This window comes from Helianthus annuus, chromosome 13, assembly GCF_002127325.2.
Source record: "Helianthus annuus cultivar XRQ/B chromosome 13, HanXRQr2.0-SUNRISE, whole genome shotgun sequence".
NCBI lineage: Eukaryota > Viridiplantae > Streptophyta > Magnoliopsida > Asterales > Asteraceae > Helianthus > Helianthus annuus.
The window spans coordinates 164,450,775-164,464,704 of NC_035445.2; the positions used below are offsets into that span (position 1 = coordinate 164,450,775).

Here is a 13,930-nt window from a genome sequence, read left to right on the forward strand (position 1 = left end):
TACAGAGGCCTCACGCTCAGGATTTCTTAACTGTTATTCCTATTGAAGGTTTGGGTCAACGAATGTCAGCGGTGGAGTACCGGTCAATCCTTAAGTACCGTTTGATGATCCCCATGTTCCCGAATGATGAAACTTGCCCAGTCTGCCGTAAAGCATGCCTAGATAAATACGGGGAGCATGCGTTACACTGTAGAGAGTTGCCGGGGTTTAAGTATCGCCATGACTTTGTGCGAGACGCGTTAATGGATATTCTCAGACGAGCAGGGATCTCGGCGAAGAAAGAGGCACCGGTTAATTTTCTTACAGACCCGTCGGAGGGGAGATCCACCCTACGCCCAGCTGACGTGCTAGTTTTGGTTGGGAGGGCGGGAAACATGCTTGTGTCGATCTCACAGGTGTATCCCCACTAGCCGGGTTCCGGGAAAATGGATTTGTGGCGGGGCAAGCGGTACTTAAAGCAGAGTCAAAGAAGGTGGAAAAGCACGCAAAAGCTTGTGAGGATAGTCAACATGCCTTTGTCCCCCTGGCGTTTGACACGTTCGGCTCCTTGGCGCCGGAGGCAGTTCGGTTCTTGTCTAGAGTTCAGCGTGTGGTCCATAGCAACTTTTCGACCCCTCAGGGGCGAGGCTTTGTTTTTAGTAGATTAGGGTTTTCTATTCAAAAAGGGATGGCGACGCAGTTTGTTGCTCGTCTACCTGCTATCCTTATGTAATTTGCCCTGAGATTGGAATGAAATTGCTCTTCTCAAAAAAAAAAAAAAAATTAGTCATTTAATAATATTTTTTTTTCTTAGAGAGTACCTCTCACTTTGTTTATCTAATTTTTTCGCTTTTGCTTGATGCGTGGCACATTGCAGTTTTGTCTAAGGGCGGATATAGCTTGTAAATAGGGGTAGCCTTCGCTACCCTTTGACGCTCCGGCGATAGTGTAAATTTTGAAAAAAAAAAATGGTGTTTTTTCGATTTCGTTACCTTTTTTTAAACGTTGCCCCTATCAAGATTTTCTAGATCCGCCACTCGCTTTGTCCGACGCCACATTCAAATTTGGTAAGATAAGCTTAACAAATAATAACAATTGAATAACTGGATTAGGTTAGATGGAGTGAAAGTCCCGAGCCTATCGGCCCTAAGGGTGTAAGGGGTGCTCACCTAATAGGTGAGTCCCCCATCTTACACATAACCAATCAGATCAAGCCACGTCAACTCCCCTAATACACTCCCCTAATACCCCTTTTTGATGGCGGCACTCACCTATTAGGGGAGTTTTTTTTTTTTTTTTATTCTAAAATAATGCATGTTTTATAAATTAAAAAAAGATTAGTAAAAATAAAAATTAAATAAAAGACATTTCATTAAATTAAAAAAAAACATTCGAACTAGAAAAAAAAATACATTCAACCTAGAAAAATATAAAAACAAACTACTCCTCGTCCGAATCAACTTCAAGGTGAGGCAAATCTAAACTTCCGAGATGCTCAACGAGATCGTGTTTTAGCCTCCAATGCGTGTCTTCGTCAATGAGCTCCGTATAGGCTGTATCATCGAAGACGGGTTCCACTGGAGGATCTTGAATATGAACCGGTGCTATCGCCCTTCCGTCGTCTTTTATAATCATGTTGTGTAAAATAAGGCACGTATACACGATGGACCTTATCTTTCTCACCGTTTTCGAACGCATTGGACGATTTAGTATTCCCCACTTCGACTTTAACACACCAAACGCCCGTTCCACATCTTTTCTTGCGGCCTCGTGTTGCCTCTTGAACTTTTTTTCGTTCGGGTCGTGTGGATATGGAAAAGACTTCACAAACACGGACCAGGTAGGGTAGATCCCATCAGTAAGATAATACCCGCGTTTGTATAAGTGGTTGTTCACTTGAAATGGACAATTTGGCGTCGTTCCGTTTCGTTGCGCAAGAAATAACGGAGATTGTTGCAGCACGTTGATATCGTTTTGTGAACCCGCTGGCCCACAAAAAGCATGCCAAATCCACAAATCTTGAGACGCTACCGCTTCTAACATAACCGTCGGGTATTGATGATCGCCTCTCATGTATTGTCCACGCAATTCTGTGGGGCACATTCTCCAAACGAAGTGTGTACAATCCAGACTCCCTAACATACCAGGTAGGTGATGCCTATCCTCATGAGCCTGATACAATAGCGCTAAGTCGTGGCTCGTTGGTCTACGTAGGAATTCACCGCCATACCTTTTACATACCGTCTCGCAGAAATATTCAAGGCACTCACGAGAGGTCCTTTCAGACATATTTAAATACTCGTCCCCCTCGTCTGGTGGGTTACCGGTTGCAAGTTGTTTAATTGCCGAAGTAACCTTTTGCAACGGTGTAAAGCTTTTCTTCATTCTCCCGTCTAAGCCTTCTTGAAACCACTCGTCATACGCTTCCACGTCACTAACAATTTTTAGGAACAACGACTTGGACATACGAAACCTGTGACGAAAAGTATCTTCACTAAATTTTGGATTTTCATCGAAATAATCGGCCATGAGTGTCTCGTGGCCCCCCACACGATCCCGACGGACATAATTTTTTTTACTAGACGATGCCGTGTCTAGTAGCTCCGCTTGTTGGATGAGATTTTGGAAGAAAACTAAGCTACTATCGCTTGACGATGCATCTCCATCGTCGGGAAAGTCGGGTAGGGTAGAAAGAAACGGGAACTTGGAATCCATTTTGTGTTTGAAAGATATAAATTTGAGAATTTTGGTGTGGGTTTGTTGTGAATGTGGTAAAAAAATGAATTAAGATTGGTTAGTATATATATTGTTTTAAAAAAAATTGATTTTTTTTTTAAAAAATCCGACCGTTTACCAACGGTCAATTCTCGATCAATGTGCAAATTCATTCGGCAAGCCCACACCCAAAAGCCACCCCGATTCGGGACCCCGCGGGGATGGCGGCGGTGTTCCCGATCGGGGAAAGGCTTCACCGATCTACTCCCCGAATGCGCCCCGTACACCCTAAGCGAGGGCTTTGGGAACACCGTCCCGGGTGTCTCTTGGTCACCCATTTCTATTCCCATGTGGTGAGTAACTCCCGATTGGGGAGAGTACAATTGAGCTATAGGTTTCAAACTACTCGTTAAAAAAGTTAAACTTTAATTAGTTTTTACATTTTATCTATATAAACAAACTAAAAATCAACAATTTTCAATACAAAACTATAGCAATCATTCTATACTTTCAAATTCCACTCTACTTCAACATGATATTTTTAATACTTTATCATCTTCCCGGTCGTCATTCTCATCAAGTTCCGATTCCTATCTGATGACACGAACCATAGAAATTTGTATTTTTTCTTTGGTGATGCTCAAGCCGCATTAGGTGTTCTAGGACCCGCAAGCTTAAGAAGCTTTTTAGCTCGTGATCGATGAAGACACACGAATTCACCGTTGGAGTGATTTGGACTGCTTTTTCTAAGAGAATGAGAACCACACCTTGTTCTTCTTACCGAATACAGACCTACAATGGATTAGAGAAAAAAGTGGGGATGTAGAGACGACTGGTAAGGAAAGAATTCCCTTTTTCCAGCTACAAAAAGTGTGTCCGCCCCATATCTCATTTTCTAATAATCTCAATGGGCCAAACTCAGTTAGGGGTTGTCTCTACAAGCCCATAATCTAGTGTAAACTACATCGAGTTGGGCTTCGCAGGTTAGTACGCAATAATAAATAACATAATAAAATGCGATTACAGAAGTGACCGATCTTTTAAGTCGAGTCCAATACCATAGCTCTACAGTCGAGAAGGTGAAAATAAACGTATCGTGCAAGACTACTTCCCCCGAAAAATTCAACATATAACCTTGACGAGGTTAGAATTCGATTGCAGGTGTATCGGGTGTACATTTCAAGCTTGTTTTATGGATGTGTGAAAGCCATTTTGAAGATATAGTCTATTTCGGGTGTAATTACCAATATACTTACATTTGGGCAGTGGCGGATCCAACCCTGTTTTGTGGGTTTACATGAACCCACTCAGTATGGCAAAAATAGAAAAAAAATAGCGAGAATCTTGTATGATATGGAAAAATTTAGTATGGCAAAAATAGAAAAAAATAGCGAGAATCTTGTATGATATGGAAAAATTTAGTGAGAGTCTACCAAGACGAACCCACTGGAAAAGGTTTCTGGATCTGCCACTGCATTAGTGAGAATCGTGTATGTCATGTTGGTACCATTATGTTGGAAGAAAAAACACTTGTTAAGTTTACAAAAGAGATTAATTACTTCTTCAAGGGATCGAGGAACATACATAATATATTTTCGGATACTTGGATACGAAATCCTTGAAAAAAAAGTAGAAGAACCATATAAAGATAAAGTTTTAGGACATTTAAGTCTTAAGGGAGGATTTACTAGTGTTTAATGCAAGTTTCATAAAAGAATTATTTAATAAGCCTTGACAAACAAGTTAACTTATAAAAAGATTAGTGAGATTCATAGAAATTTGGTGAAGCTATCTAAAGAGTGTAGGAGAATTTGAATCATTCGGTTGCGTAACATCAATGAATTATTAGTGTGTATGTGTTTGTAGATTAGCGTTGAGACGATAAACCACCTAAATCGTTGTGTTTTATTTGTTTTTCATGTCTACGAATACATTATCTTGTCGTACGTTGTTGTGTCGATTCCGGGTTAAGGTGACCAATTCGAACACTACACGCATTGGTATGAAACCACTAAACAAGATAAAAAAGTTGTATCATAGGAACACTTGAACAACATTGTTCATTAGTGACCCAAGAGACACGTGTGTTATTTTTATTGGCATTTATTCATGTTGGTTGTCAAGAGAGTAGAGATGACACGACTCAATTGTCCAAGTAAATACGGAATGAAATAAATTGTCCAAGAGGACGAAGTAACAACTATCTCACTTGCTATCTAAAATCTTTTTAACAGATACTAAATATAGATATAGGGGAAGGTTAACGTACAATATTTCTTAACGTGCGATGCGTACGATATTAAATCACGCATGTTATAAAAAAAATCAAACCCTAATTACGCATGAACAAAAACACATAATCACAGATGAACATAATTACGCATGTACAAAATCAGAAATCATGCATGGGGTAAAACCATAATCACGCATGTTATAAAATTAGTTACGCACGTTATAATTTATTATTGTACGTTAAGGAATATTGTATTTTACACTTTCAGATGTAACCGTTCGAATATCTAACACTTTGTACGTCCTCTTAAATCTTGCTTTTAGTCCAAAAGATTTGTTTTGTTAACATTCAAAGACACTCATCGAAAATCAGGTTTGTGAATGAGCTCGACTCATATGCACAAACACACAAGTTTAATATTACGACAAGGTAATATTATCGTACACAATATTTCATTTCTTACCCGATAACCATATTTAAGCATTTCAAGGTTCTCAACATCTTCGTTGACGAAACATCTCTCCATATTATCAACTTTACTTTTGAAAAAGGATTTGGAGATAAAAATATTGATAGGCCAAAGAAATGTTTGCTTGTTAAAGACAAAAGTATATAAAAGAATTACATCCGTCAATCAAAATGTTGGGCCATTTGACAAGGTACATGTCACCTTCTAATCAACTTCTTTTATATATTATCTTTAATGATATCTTAGATTAATTGGACCAATAAAAATCACAGCTAATTCGGGTGATACAATTGTTTTTTGAACGGTGAGAATCTATTAACTTGTAGTGAGAGAGATCTGACACCCTCTTAAACAGAGGGCCCTAATCATACTCTAGCCAGACTATGTTGTCTTAACCGGGTCCACGTTGGCGTCAGAGTTATTTTGGCTAACAACGTTCCTCGGGAAACCATATCACCCACTGCCAGTGGCAGAGGCTTGCGCCGCCACAAGACCTAGGGTCTGGGAGAACTAGTCTTCATTGCCTTTATCCATCAAATATGGCACTAGTGGGGATTGCATTTAAGTCTCCAAGAAGAACTCAAGTCTTTCTAACCACTAAACCACAAGTGATTGATCAGGTGATACAATTGGTTTGCCAGTTTTCTTAAGCCCCAATTGAAATAATATCTTTTAAGTGTAATTTAAATAGGCATATCAAATTTCAAGTATTCACACATGACTAGAGACTTGTTTGTGTCTAAAGAAAACATGAGTTTATTATTATTATTATTTAGTAATTCACATTAGTATGGTTTTTTTTAAATGACCAAGTATTTTATTCCTCATCAAACATAACAGGTTGATCAAATTGTTAGCCCGGCTGTACATTACACTAGAAATACACCAAATTTTGTCCATGATCTAGGTTACGGTGAAAGCTCCAAATCACCCTTCTCTATAAAGCATTACCATCCACTTTAAACCGCCACCACCATTTCACTAACATGGCCAAATTATGTTCCTGAAGAGATTCGAAACCCAATCCACCATAGTCCTTTGGTGTTATAGTGTATTGCCAAGAAACCCAATGAAATTTTTATTTTTCCAGAATAGAGCCCCATAGAAAGTCTTTCTGAAGATTCTCCAAGCGATTTACCACTTGAATGGGGGCCTTAAAAAGTGAGAAATAGTATGTCAGAAGGGAGTTTAGGACCGAGCGAACCAAAGTAGTTTCCCCCGAAAGATAGAATATTTGCCTTCCATAATGATAACCACTTTTTGAACAAATTCACCACCGGGTCCCAACTTTTTCTAAATTCAGATTAGCTCTCACTTGGAGTCCAAGGTGTTTGAATGAGAAATTACGGCTTCTACACCTCAAGATAGCCGCCAAATCCTGTACTTTGATATTACCCACTGCCACACCAAATAAGCTACTCTTAGCAAAGCCACTGCCACACCAAATAAGCTACTCTTAGCAAAGCCACTGCCACACCCAATAAGCTACTCTTAGCAAAGTTGACTCGAAGACCCCACGAGAAGTAAAAACACCTCAAAATGTTGTTCTAGTCCTTGTAACTAATAAACCAAGATTAATTACATTAGTGATTATTGTGGTAAAAAGTTCGATGCATAGTCTTATCATATTCTCTCTCATTCTCTACGAGTTACGCTGATTAAATACCTAATTGGCAGCATTTCTGAAATGATTTTATTTGGTTATACTTCATCATAGATCATAGATTAAAAATAAAACACTTTGTTTAAGGATAGTGTTGATGTAAGGCAGTTGATAGTTATAATAAACTATGTTGAATGATCTACTTAATTAGAAATATATGGAAGTGAAATATTAGGAAAGTAGGAAGTTTAAATTTTGTGCTTATTAAACTCATGGATTTGGTTTAATAGTTTATTTCTTTTATTGGTTCAATATTTATTATACATGCATATATATTGTCATATTGTCCGATGATGGCCAAGCCCAGCTGGTCGGAGGTGGGAGGGTTTACATCTTAGGGTGGTTCCCGCCCCGGCTAGGTCTCCGGTTTGATCCATGCACTCCACGAAAAAAATTCCCCGTGACGGTTTGAAAGGAGGACACCGGTGTGTGGGTAGGGATTCGAACGCGGGACCCAGGGGTTGTCTAGAATGGTCTTCACCGCTAAAACGCATCTTTCAAAAAATATATATATTGTCATATTGTGAATAAGTTAAATATATTTTTTCATCCAAAACTTACAAAAACAGAATGCTGTGCTTATCTACTCATCCAGTTGACATTTCTTTACCCCATTATGTTATGTTTATCAACTCAACTTGGCCAAAAAGAATTTAGAAACTACCATACCTTTTAATTAGTAGTATGGGAACACCTTTTGTTTTAACTTATCACTTGTTTTAATTAATATGATGGTAACACCTCTTCCTTTCTTCTTCCTCTTCGCGCACCAACACGTCAAGAACACAATCACACGGCGCCATTACCCTTTATGGTCTAGTGCCAAAACTCGTTCGGAAAACCAAAATTGTATAAAACACCCACATATATACTTCTATTCTTTCAACTTCTTGAAGTCATGAAAGGTAGGCAACCTATAAATCCCACTAAATGTTTCTTTCGACGTCCATGATCTCCGCGAGTTTGTCCTAACCACCATGAAGATGATTGCAAAATCCCACTAAATGTTTGATATCATACACCAATAGGAAGTAATCTTGTTCAAATTGAACAACCCAACTTGAGAGTAAGACAAATCTTTTTGGTTCAATAACTTAATCAAGTACCCAAAATCATACCCACTATGAAAAAGAACCTTCTAAGATATATATCATGTTGTTCCATCATCTCAACCGAACCATATTTTTAAAGAGGTGGTCAGTCACATTATATTTTCTCTAATACTCAACTGTCAAACATGTTGCTTTCAGTCCCACAAGTGGGAAGATTCCCATTCTCTAGGATTATATCAATCCTAATTGAATAAAAGTCGACAAATCAACAGCATGTCTTCCATGGATCTTCGCCGACTTGTTCACAACCTTGCGATCTATAATCAAGAACACTTTTTTTTTTGTAAAAAGGCCGGGGAAGAGGGGGAGATTTGAGATATATGGCAGAGGAGGACGTGGAGTAGGCTACTTAATGAGTGAGCCGAGCCCAAGCTCTTGTTTGCAGTTAAATAAGCCGGCTCAGCTTGTTTATTCTCAACAAGCTCTCGTTTGAATTAAAAGTAATATTCTACATTGATTTTATTATTAAGTAAAAAAAAATGTATCACGGTGATCTCTAGTCCGTTTATACATCATATCATGTGAGCTTATTTATGGATTATATAATTATAACTTTGACTCATCTAAGACGAGCTAACAAACAAACTTAAATTGGCTTGTTTACAAATCGAGTCATAAACGAGCCAATTTTAAACAAGTTTTTTAAGCTATCATGAGAAAGGAGCTTTTTGAAGAAACCCTGTTAGGGTTGGGTTTATGTATTCATTTTGTAAGCATACACTTTACATGTATTTAATGGATTTTTTAACGCATTTTAGTGATAAGGATCAAACGCCAAGGTTTGGCGAAAACTTAGATCAAATCCAACATTCAAAGAAAAAGGTTAGAATTTGAAAACATGTTTTAGTTAAATGTATTATAACTTTCATCTATTAAATTAATGTTAGATTTTTCAAAAGCAATATACTATTTTCATTTACTTTTCATTAGTGGATGGGTCATTACTTCATTATACACAAATCGCATTAATAAACGTCAAATCAATAAAAGTTAAATATAATTTATAATATAGATTTTTTTAATTAATTTGACATTACGTGGTTTGGAAATGAGCAATACTAACAAAGGGCAGTTCGTAAACTTTTAACGATGGTAAAAATTGATGTTTTATATTTTATAATTTATACGATAAAAGCACTTATTAATGAGTTGTGAAGTAATTATTTTTTATTTTTTATACCATCTTGTTTATTATAGTGTCTAGTGTGTAATACTCGTAGCATTTTATATCTTCAATCTAACAATGCATGTACGAAAAAGTAATACATTTATTATGAAATGATATTATATTATTTGATATCTTGGTGCATGAAAACGATTTGAGAATACGAGAGTTAGAATGCATAAAGATAAAAAAAAATTCCAATATTTTAACTCAATATTGTTTTGTACTTTGTAGTATTTGAATTAACATACGACTTAATTTTTTATAACAAACCATCAAATACTTATAGTCTTATACATACTAAGGCCGCCCGGGGCGGTGCCGTTATTTTTATAACGGAAATTTTATCACGCATGGAAACCTCATAGTTCCCACCCCGCCTGCTTGCTGTAACGCGTGATAGTTTAACGAAATCACATTTTCGTGATTTTTTCAACGCGTTATGGTTTTTTTTGTGAGTGTAATTGTTGGTTGGGGAGAAATTGTTGGGTGCGGTGATGAGTGATGACCACCCCCACTAAAAAAAGTTGTGAGTGATAGAAAAATGGTTGCTGACATGGCGGAACTTGATTGGTGCTTGTGAGTGATAGAATTCTATCACTAGTGGCCAGCCCCCTCCGCTAACAAGATTTGGCTAACTTGAATAGGTTACTAATTTGCGTTTACATTACATTTTTGCATATAAAAATAGAAAATAATATATAAAGAATTCTACTATTACATTTAATTATCTAACTTTAAGAAAGATAAGATCGAATCTGTACAGATCACAAACCAAAATTTAAAATCATCCATTCTTACAAACTAACTATAAATAAAATATCCAAGCGACTTTGGACGCTCGGCAATATCATGATACGTAAAATGGTGCCCTATTAAGAAGTCGAAGATTAAGTCTTATATTTGCTGTTAAAAAAATATATATAACTTTATTGTTGGTATTTATTCTTATGTTATTATCTAATCTAAGTGATGTTTGTTTAACTTGTAATGGAGCTCTTAATGGTTCAGACCTTTTACTGGTTTGTCACTTAATGGTTCAACACTTAATGGTTCAGATTGTTTGTTTCGTGAGCAGATGTCTGAATGGTTAAAACCTATACAGAGTCTGAATGGTTAAGACCTATAATCTGAATTGGTCAGACATTTGCCTCTGAATGGTTAAGCATTATATTGGCTCTTAATGGTTCAGACATTTGTCTCTGAATGGTTAAGCATTATACAGAGTCTGAATTGTTAGACCTATAATCTGAATTTGTCAGACATTTGACTCTAAACGGTTAAGCATTATATTGATAATGGTTCAGACCACTTAATGGTTCAGATCTCTTACTAGTTTGACACTTAACCATTCAGAAATTATCAAACAGCCCGTAAGTCATTGGATACACTATAAATTAAGAAAAAAAAGGTCGAGGGCAAATCAGTACTTTCACACCTCTAAAAATATCTGAGAGACCATACAGTGAGATCCAACAATGCATAGTCCTAAACATTCCCTATAAAACATCATTACCAACAACTCTCCCCTACCACCCACTTAAACCTACTTTAATCCCCCCCACACACTTTCTTTCTCACCATACGGCCGTGCCACCACCATATACCATGCCCCCACCACCACCGTCAACCACCATCATCAACCGCACCACCAGCGACGGCGGCACCACCATCCTCAACAAATACCACCTCACACACCTCTTAGGCCGTGGCAGTTTCGCCAAAGTCTACCACGGCCGTACTCTAACAACCAACACGGCCGTAGCCGTCAAAGTTATTCAAAAACCATCCACCTCAGACCCCACAATGGAACCTAGACTCCTCCGAGAAGTCGCCGCCATGCGGCGACTCAACCACCCCAACATCCTTAAACTCCACGAAGTTCTCGCGACAAAAACTAAAATATACCTCGTCATGGAACTCGCAGCCGGCGGAGAGCTTTTCACACAACTTGTGAAACGACGACGTATCAAAGAAGCCACGGCTCGGTTTTACTTTCAACAACTAGTGTCCGCGTTACACTTTTGTCACCAAAACGGCGTCGCACACCGAGATTTGAAACCACAAAACTTGTTGATTGATGAGCACGGAAACCTTAAAGTATCCGATTTCGGACTCTCGGCTTTGCCGGAGTGTAAAAAGGATGGGCTCCTCCACACGGCGTGTGGGACTCCGGCGTTTACTGCGCCGGAGATTGTTCGGGGGAAGGGTTACGACGGTGCTAAGGCGGATGCATGGTCGTGTGGGGTGATCTTGTTTAATCTTCTTGCGGGACGGTTACCGTTTGACGATAGTAATTTAGCGGATATGTATAGGAAAATACATATCCGAGAGGTTGTGTTTCCGGACTGGATCCGGAAACAGGTTCAGGTCATAGTCTGGAAACTACTTGACCCGAACCCCGAGACCAGGATGAGTATTGAATGTTTAATGACTCATCCTTGGTTTAAAAAGTGCTTAAATGTACCCGACCCCACCCTCCGTATTCTCGAGTTACGAGAAAAATATGAAGAACACGAAGAACACGAAACACAGATAAAACTCAAGACGACGACGATGAATGCGTTTGATATAATATCGATGTCGTCCGGGTTAAACTTATCGGGTATTTTCGAGGAGACGGGGGCGAAGAAAGAGAGGCGGTTTACGACGAATGGGAAAGCGGAGGAGGTTAAGAAGAGGGTGGTGGAAGTAGGGGAGAGATTAGGGTTTCGGGTTAAGAAAATGAAGGTGAATGATAAAGAGGGGTGTAAGAAGGGAGATGAGGTTGTGGGGTTGGTGAAAGGGAAGGTGGTGGTTATGGCAAAGGTGATGGAGGTGGTGCCGGAGGTGGTGTTGGTGGAGATGACGGTGGTTGATGGTGGTGATGAGTTTAGTGAGGGTGAATGGGATGAGTTGAAAGTGGGGTTTCAACTTTGTTCTATTATGGCATAGTGATGTATAGTGAACCAACTTTTTTTTTTTTTGGTTAATAGGAGTTGACAAATGGTTAATGGGAATATGGGATCACCTTTGATGATCTTTAAAGTTTTTTATGGAAATAATAAATAAGTTAAATTTTGTGTGTAAATGTTATGTTGTTTTATTTGTTACAAATAGTTGTGTTAATTGGTTTGATTTGATTTTTTTTCATGTGAAAATGAAAACCAAATTGAACTCGGAATACCCACTATCACAAACATTTTTCACTTTTAAAATATTAAATAGTGCCACAACCAGTTCATCCTTGCAACATTTGGTTGCAACCTTGAATTGATTATTATAATAGTTTTTATTTGTCTTTTTATTATTATAATATTTTTATTTTACTTTATTACTCATATTTATTTATAAAACATTGATTTAGGTTGGGTTGTGAATGTGAGTGAAAAGTTTAATTGGATTGGGTTGGGTTGTGGAGATGGATGAGAGAGAAATTAGTTTTTTTAATAAAATGTTGGGTTAGATTAGGTTGTGATAGTGGATAGTCTCAGGTAGTTAAAAGTCGAATCAGAAACTAAAATTAAGCTCGGTTTATTTTTGCTTTCGACCGAACAATTAGTTAATTTTATTTTATTTGTTACTTTTAAACTTTTAAGTTTTACCTTTGTTCCGAATGAAGAAGCCAAATAACAACTAAAATTAACACCATAATTAAGGACATAAATCATATTTATGTGTTATTAGCTAAAAAAGGAAAGTCTGAAATTTTTTACGAGATTAAAGGAAATTCTTGATTGACAAAACCGGAGCCCTAAATCAAGGAATTCAGGCTTGACACCTATAGGCCCGAACCACCTATGGTGTTTGCCATGTGATTCATCTCGTCAATATATTTCCGTCGCTTGCTCGTGGGCCCCATAAATCTAATCGTAGTCCAAGTTACACCTGTTTAAAATTTGGGTTTTTTTTTTTTTTTTTTTGCATTTCTTTCTTTATCAATCTGGCCCAGATAAGAATGTGCAGATCTAGATGAAAAATTCAGGGGTATCCTAATTTTTTTTGGCTCAGGGGTATCCTAACATTTGTTAAGGGGTATACGATACATAAAATGGAGAAGAAAAATAAGTTTTTGCAGTTCGCCGACAAAGTTGAGGGGTAGCCCGGACTACCACATGCTAGCTCCGCCCATGTAATGAACACCCTTGTTCCAAAACGAGTACAACTTTTGAACAAGCTTAAAAGTTAACATTAACATTATTAGGTTTGATGATTTATCACGTAAACAATTAGGTATATCACTCAAATCATTTATAAAATTTGATAAGAGGACATGTTGCCAAATTAGTGTACTTTCTTATTTATGATTTTGGGATGACACATGAGATGAGACCAAAAGATTAGAATGTTTGGGGTTTGTCGTAAACTTGATACGCTTAAGATTTTACGTGTCGACAATCTAGCCCTTTAGCATAACATCATAATGATATAAAAAAAGGTTAAAAGGATTACTTTGTCGTTTATTATAAACGTAAAGACATGCGACATGCCCAAATGACTTGGTAACAAACTCGTTTAGAATTGACGGGTGTTAAAACCCGTTTAGAAAGACATACGACATGCCCAAATGACTTGTGACCGAAACATAGCGGTGTGGCCTATTTTAGGTATGTTA

The 13,930-nt window shown here is 37.7% G+C and overlaps 1 protein-coding gene across 1 annotated transcript; it reads left to right on the top strand.

Moving 5' to 3' along the window:
- Positions 1 to 10,858: 10,858 nt before the first annotated feature.
- On the top strand, positions 10,859 to 12,406 carry LOC110900229 (CBL-interacting serine/threonine-protein kinase 7). The gene has a single exon (XM_022147136.2). It carries the CDS (start codon positions 10,945 to 10,947, stop codon positions 12,268 to 12,270), a length of 1,326 nt encoding a protein of 441 aa, XP_022002828.1. The 5' UTR covers positions 10,859 to 10,944; the 3' UTR covers positions 12,271 to 12,406.
- Positions 12,407 to 13,930: the final 1,524 nt, after the last annotated feature.

Coding starts and splice junctions, on each gene's coding strand:
- LOC110900229 (XM_022147136.2), top strand. CDS start 10,945: ATGCCCCCACCACCACCGTCAACCACCATCATCAACCGCACCACCAGC.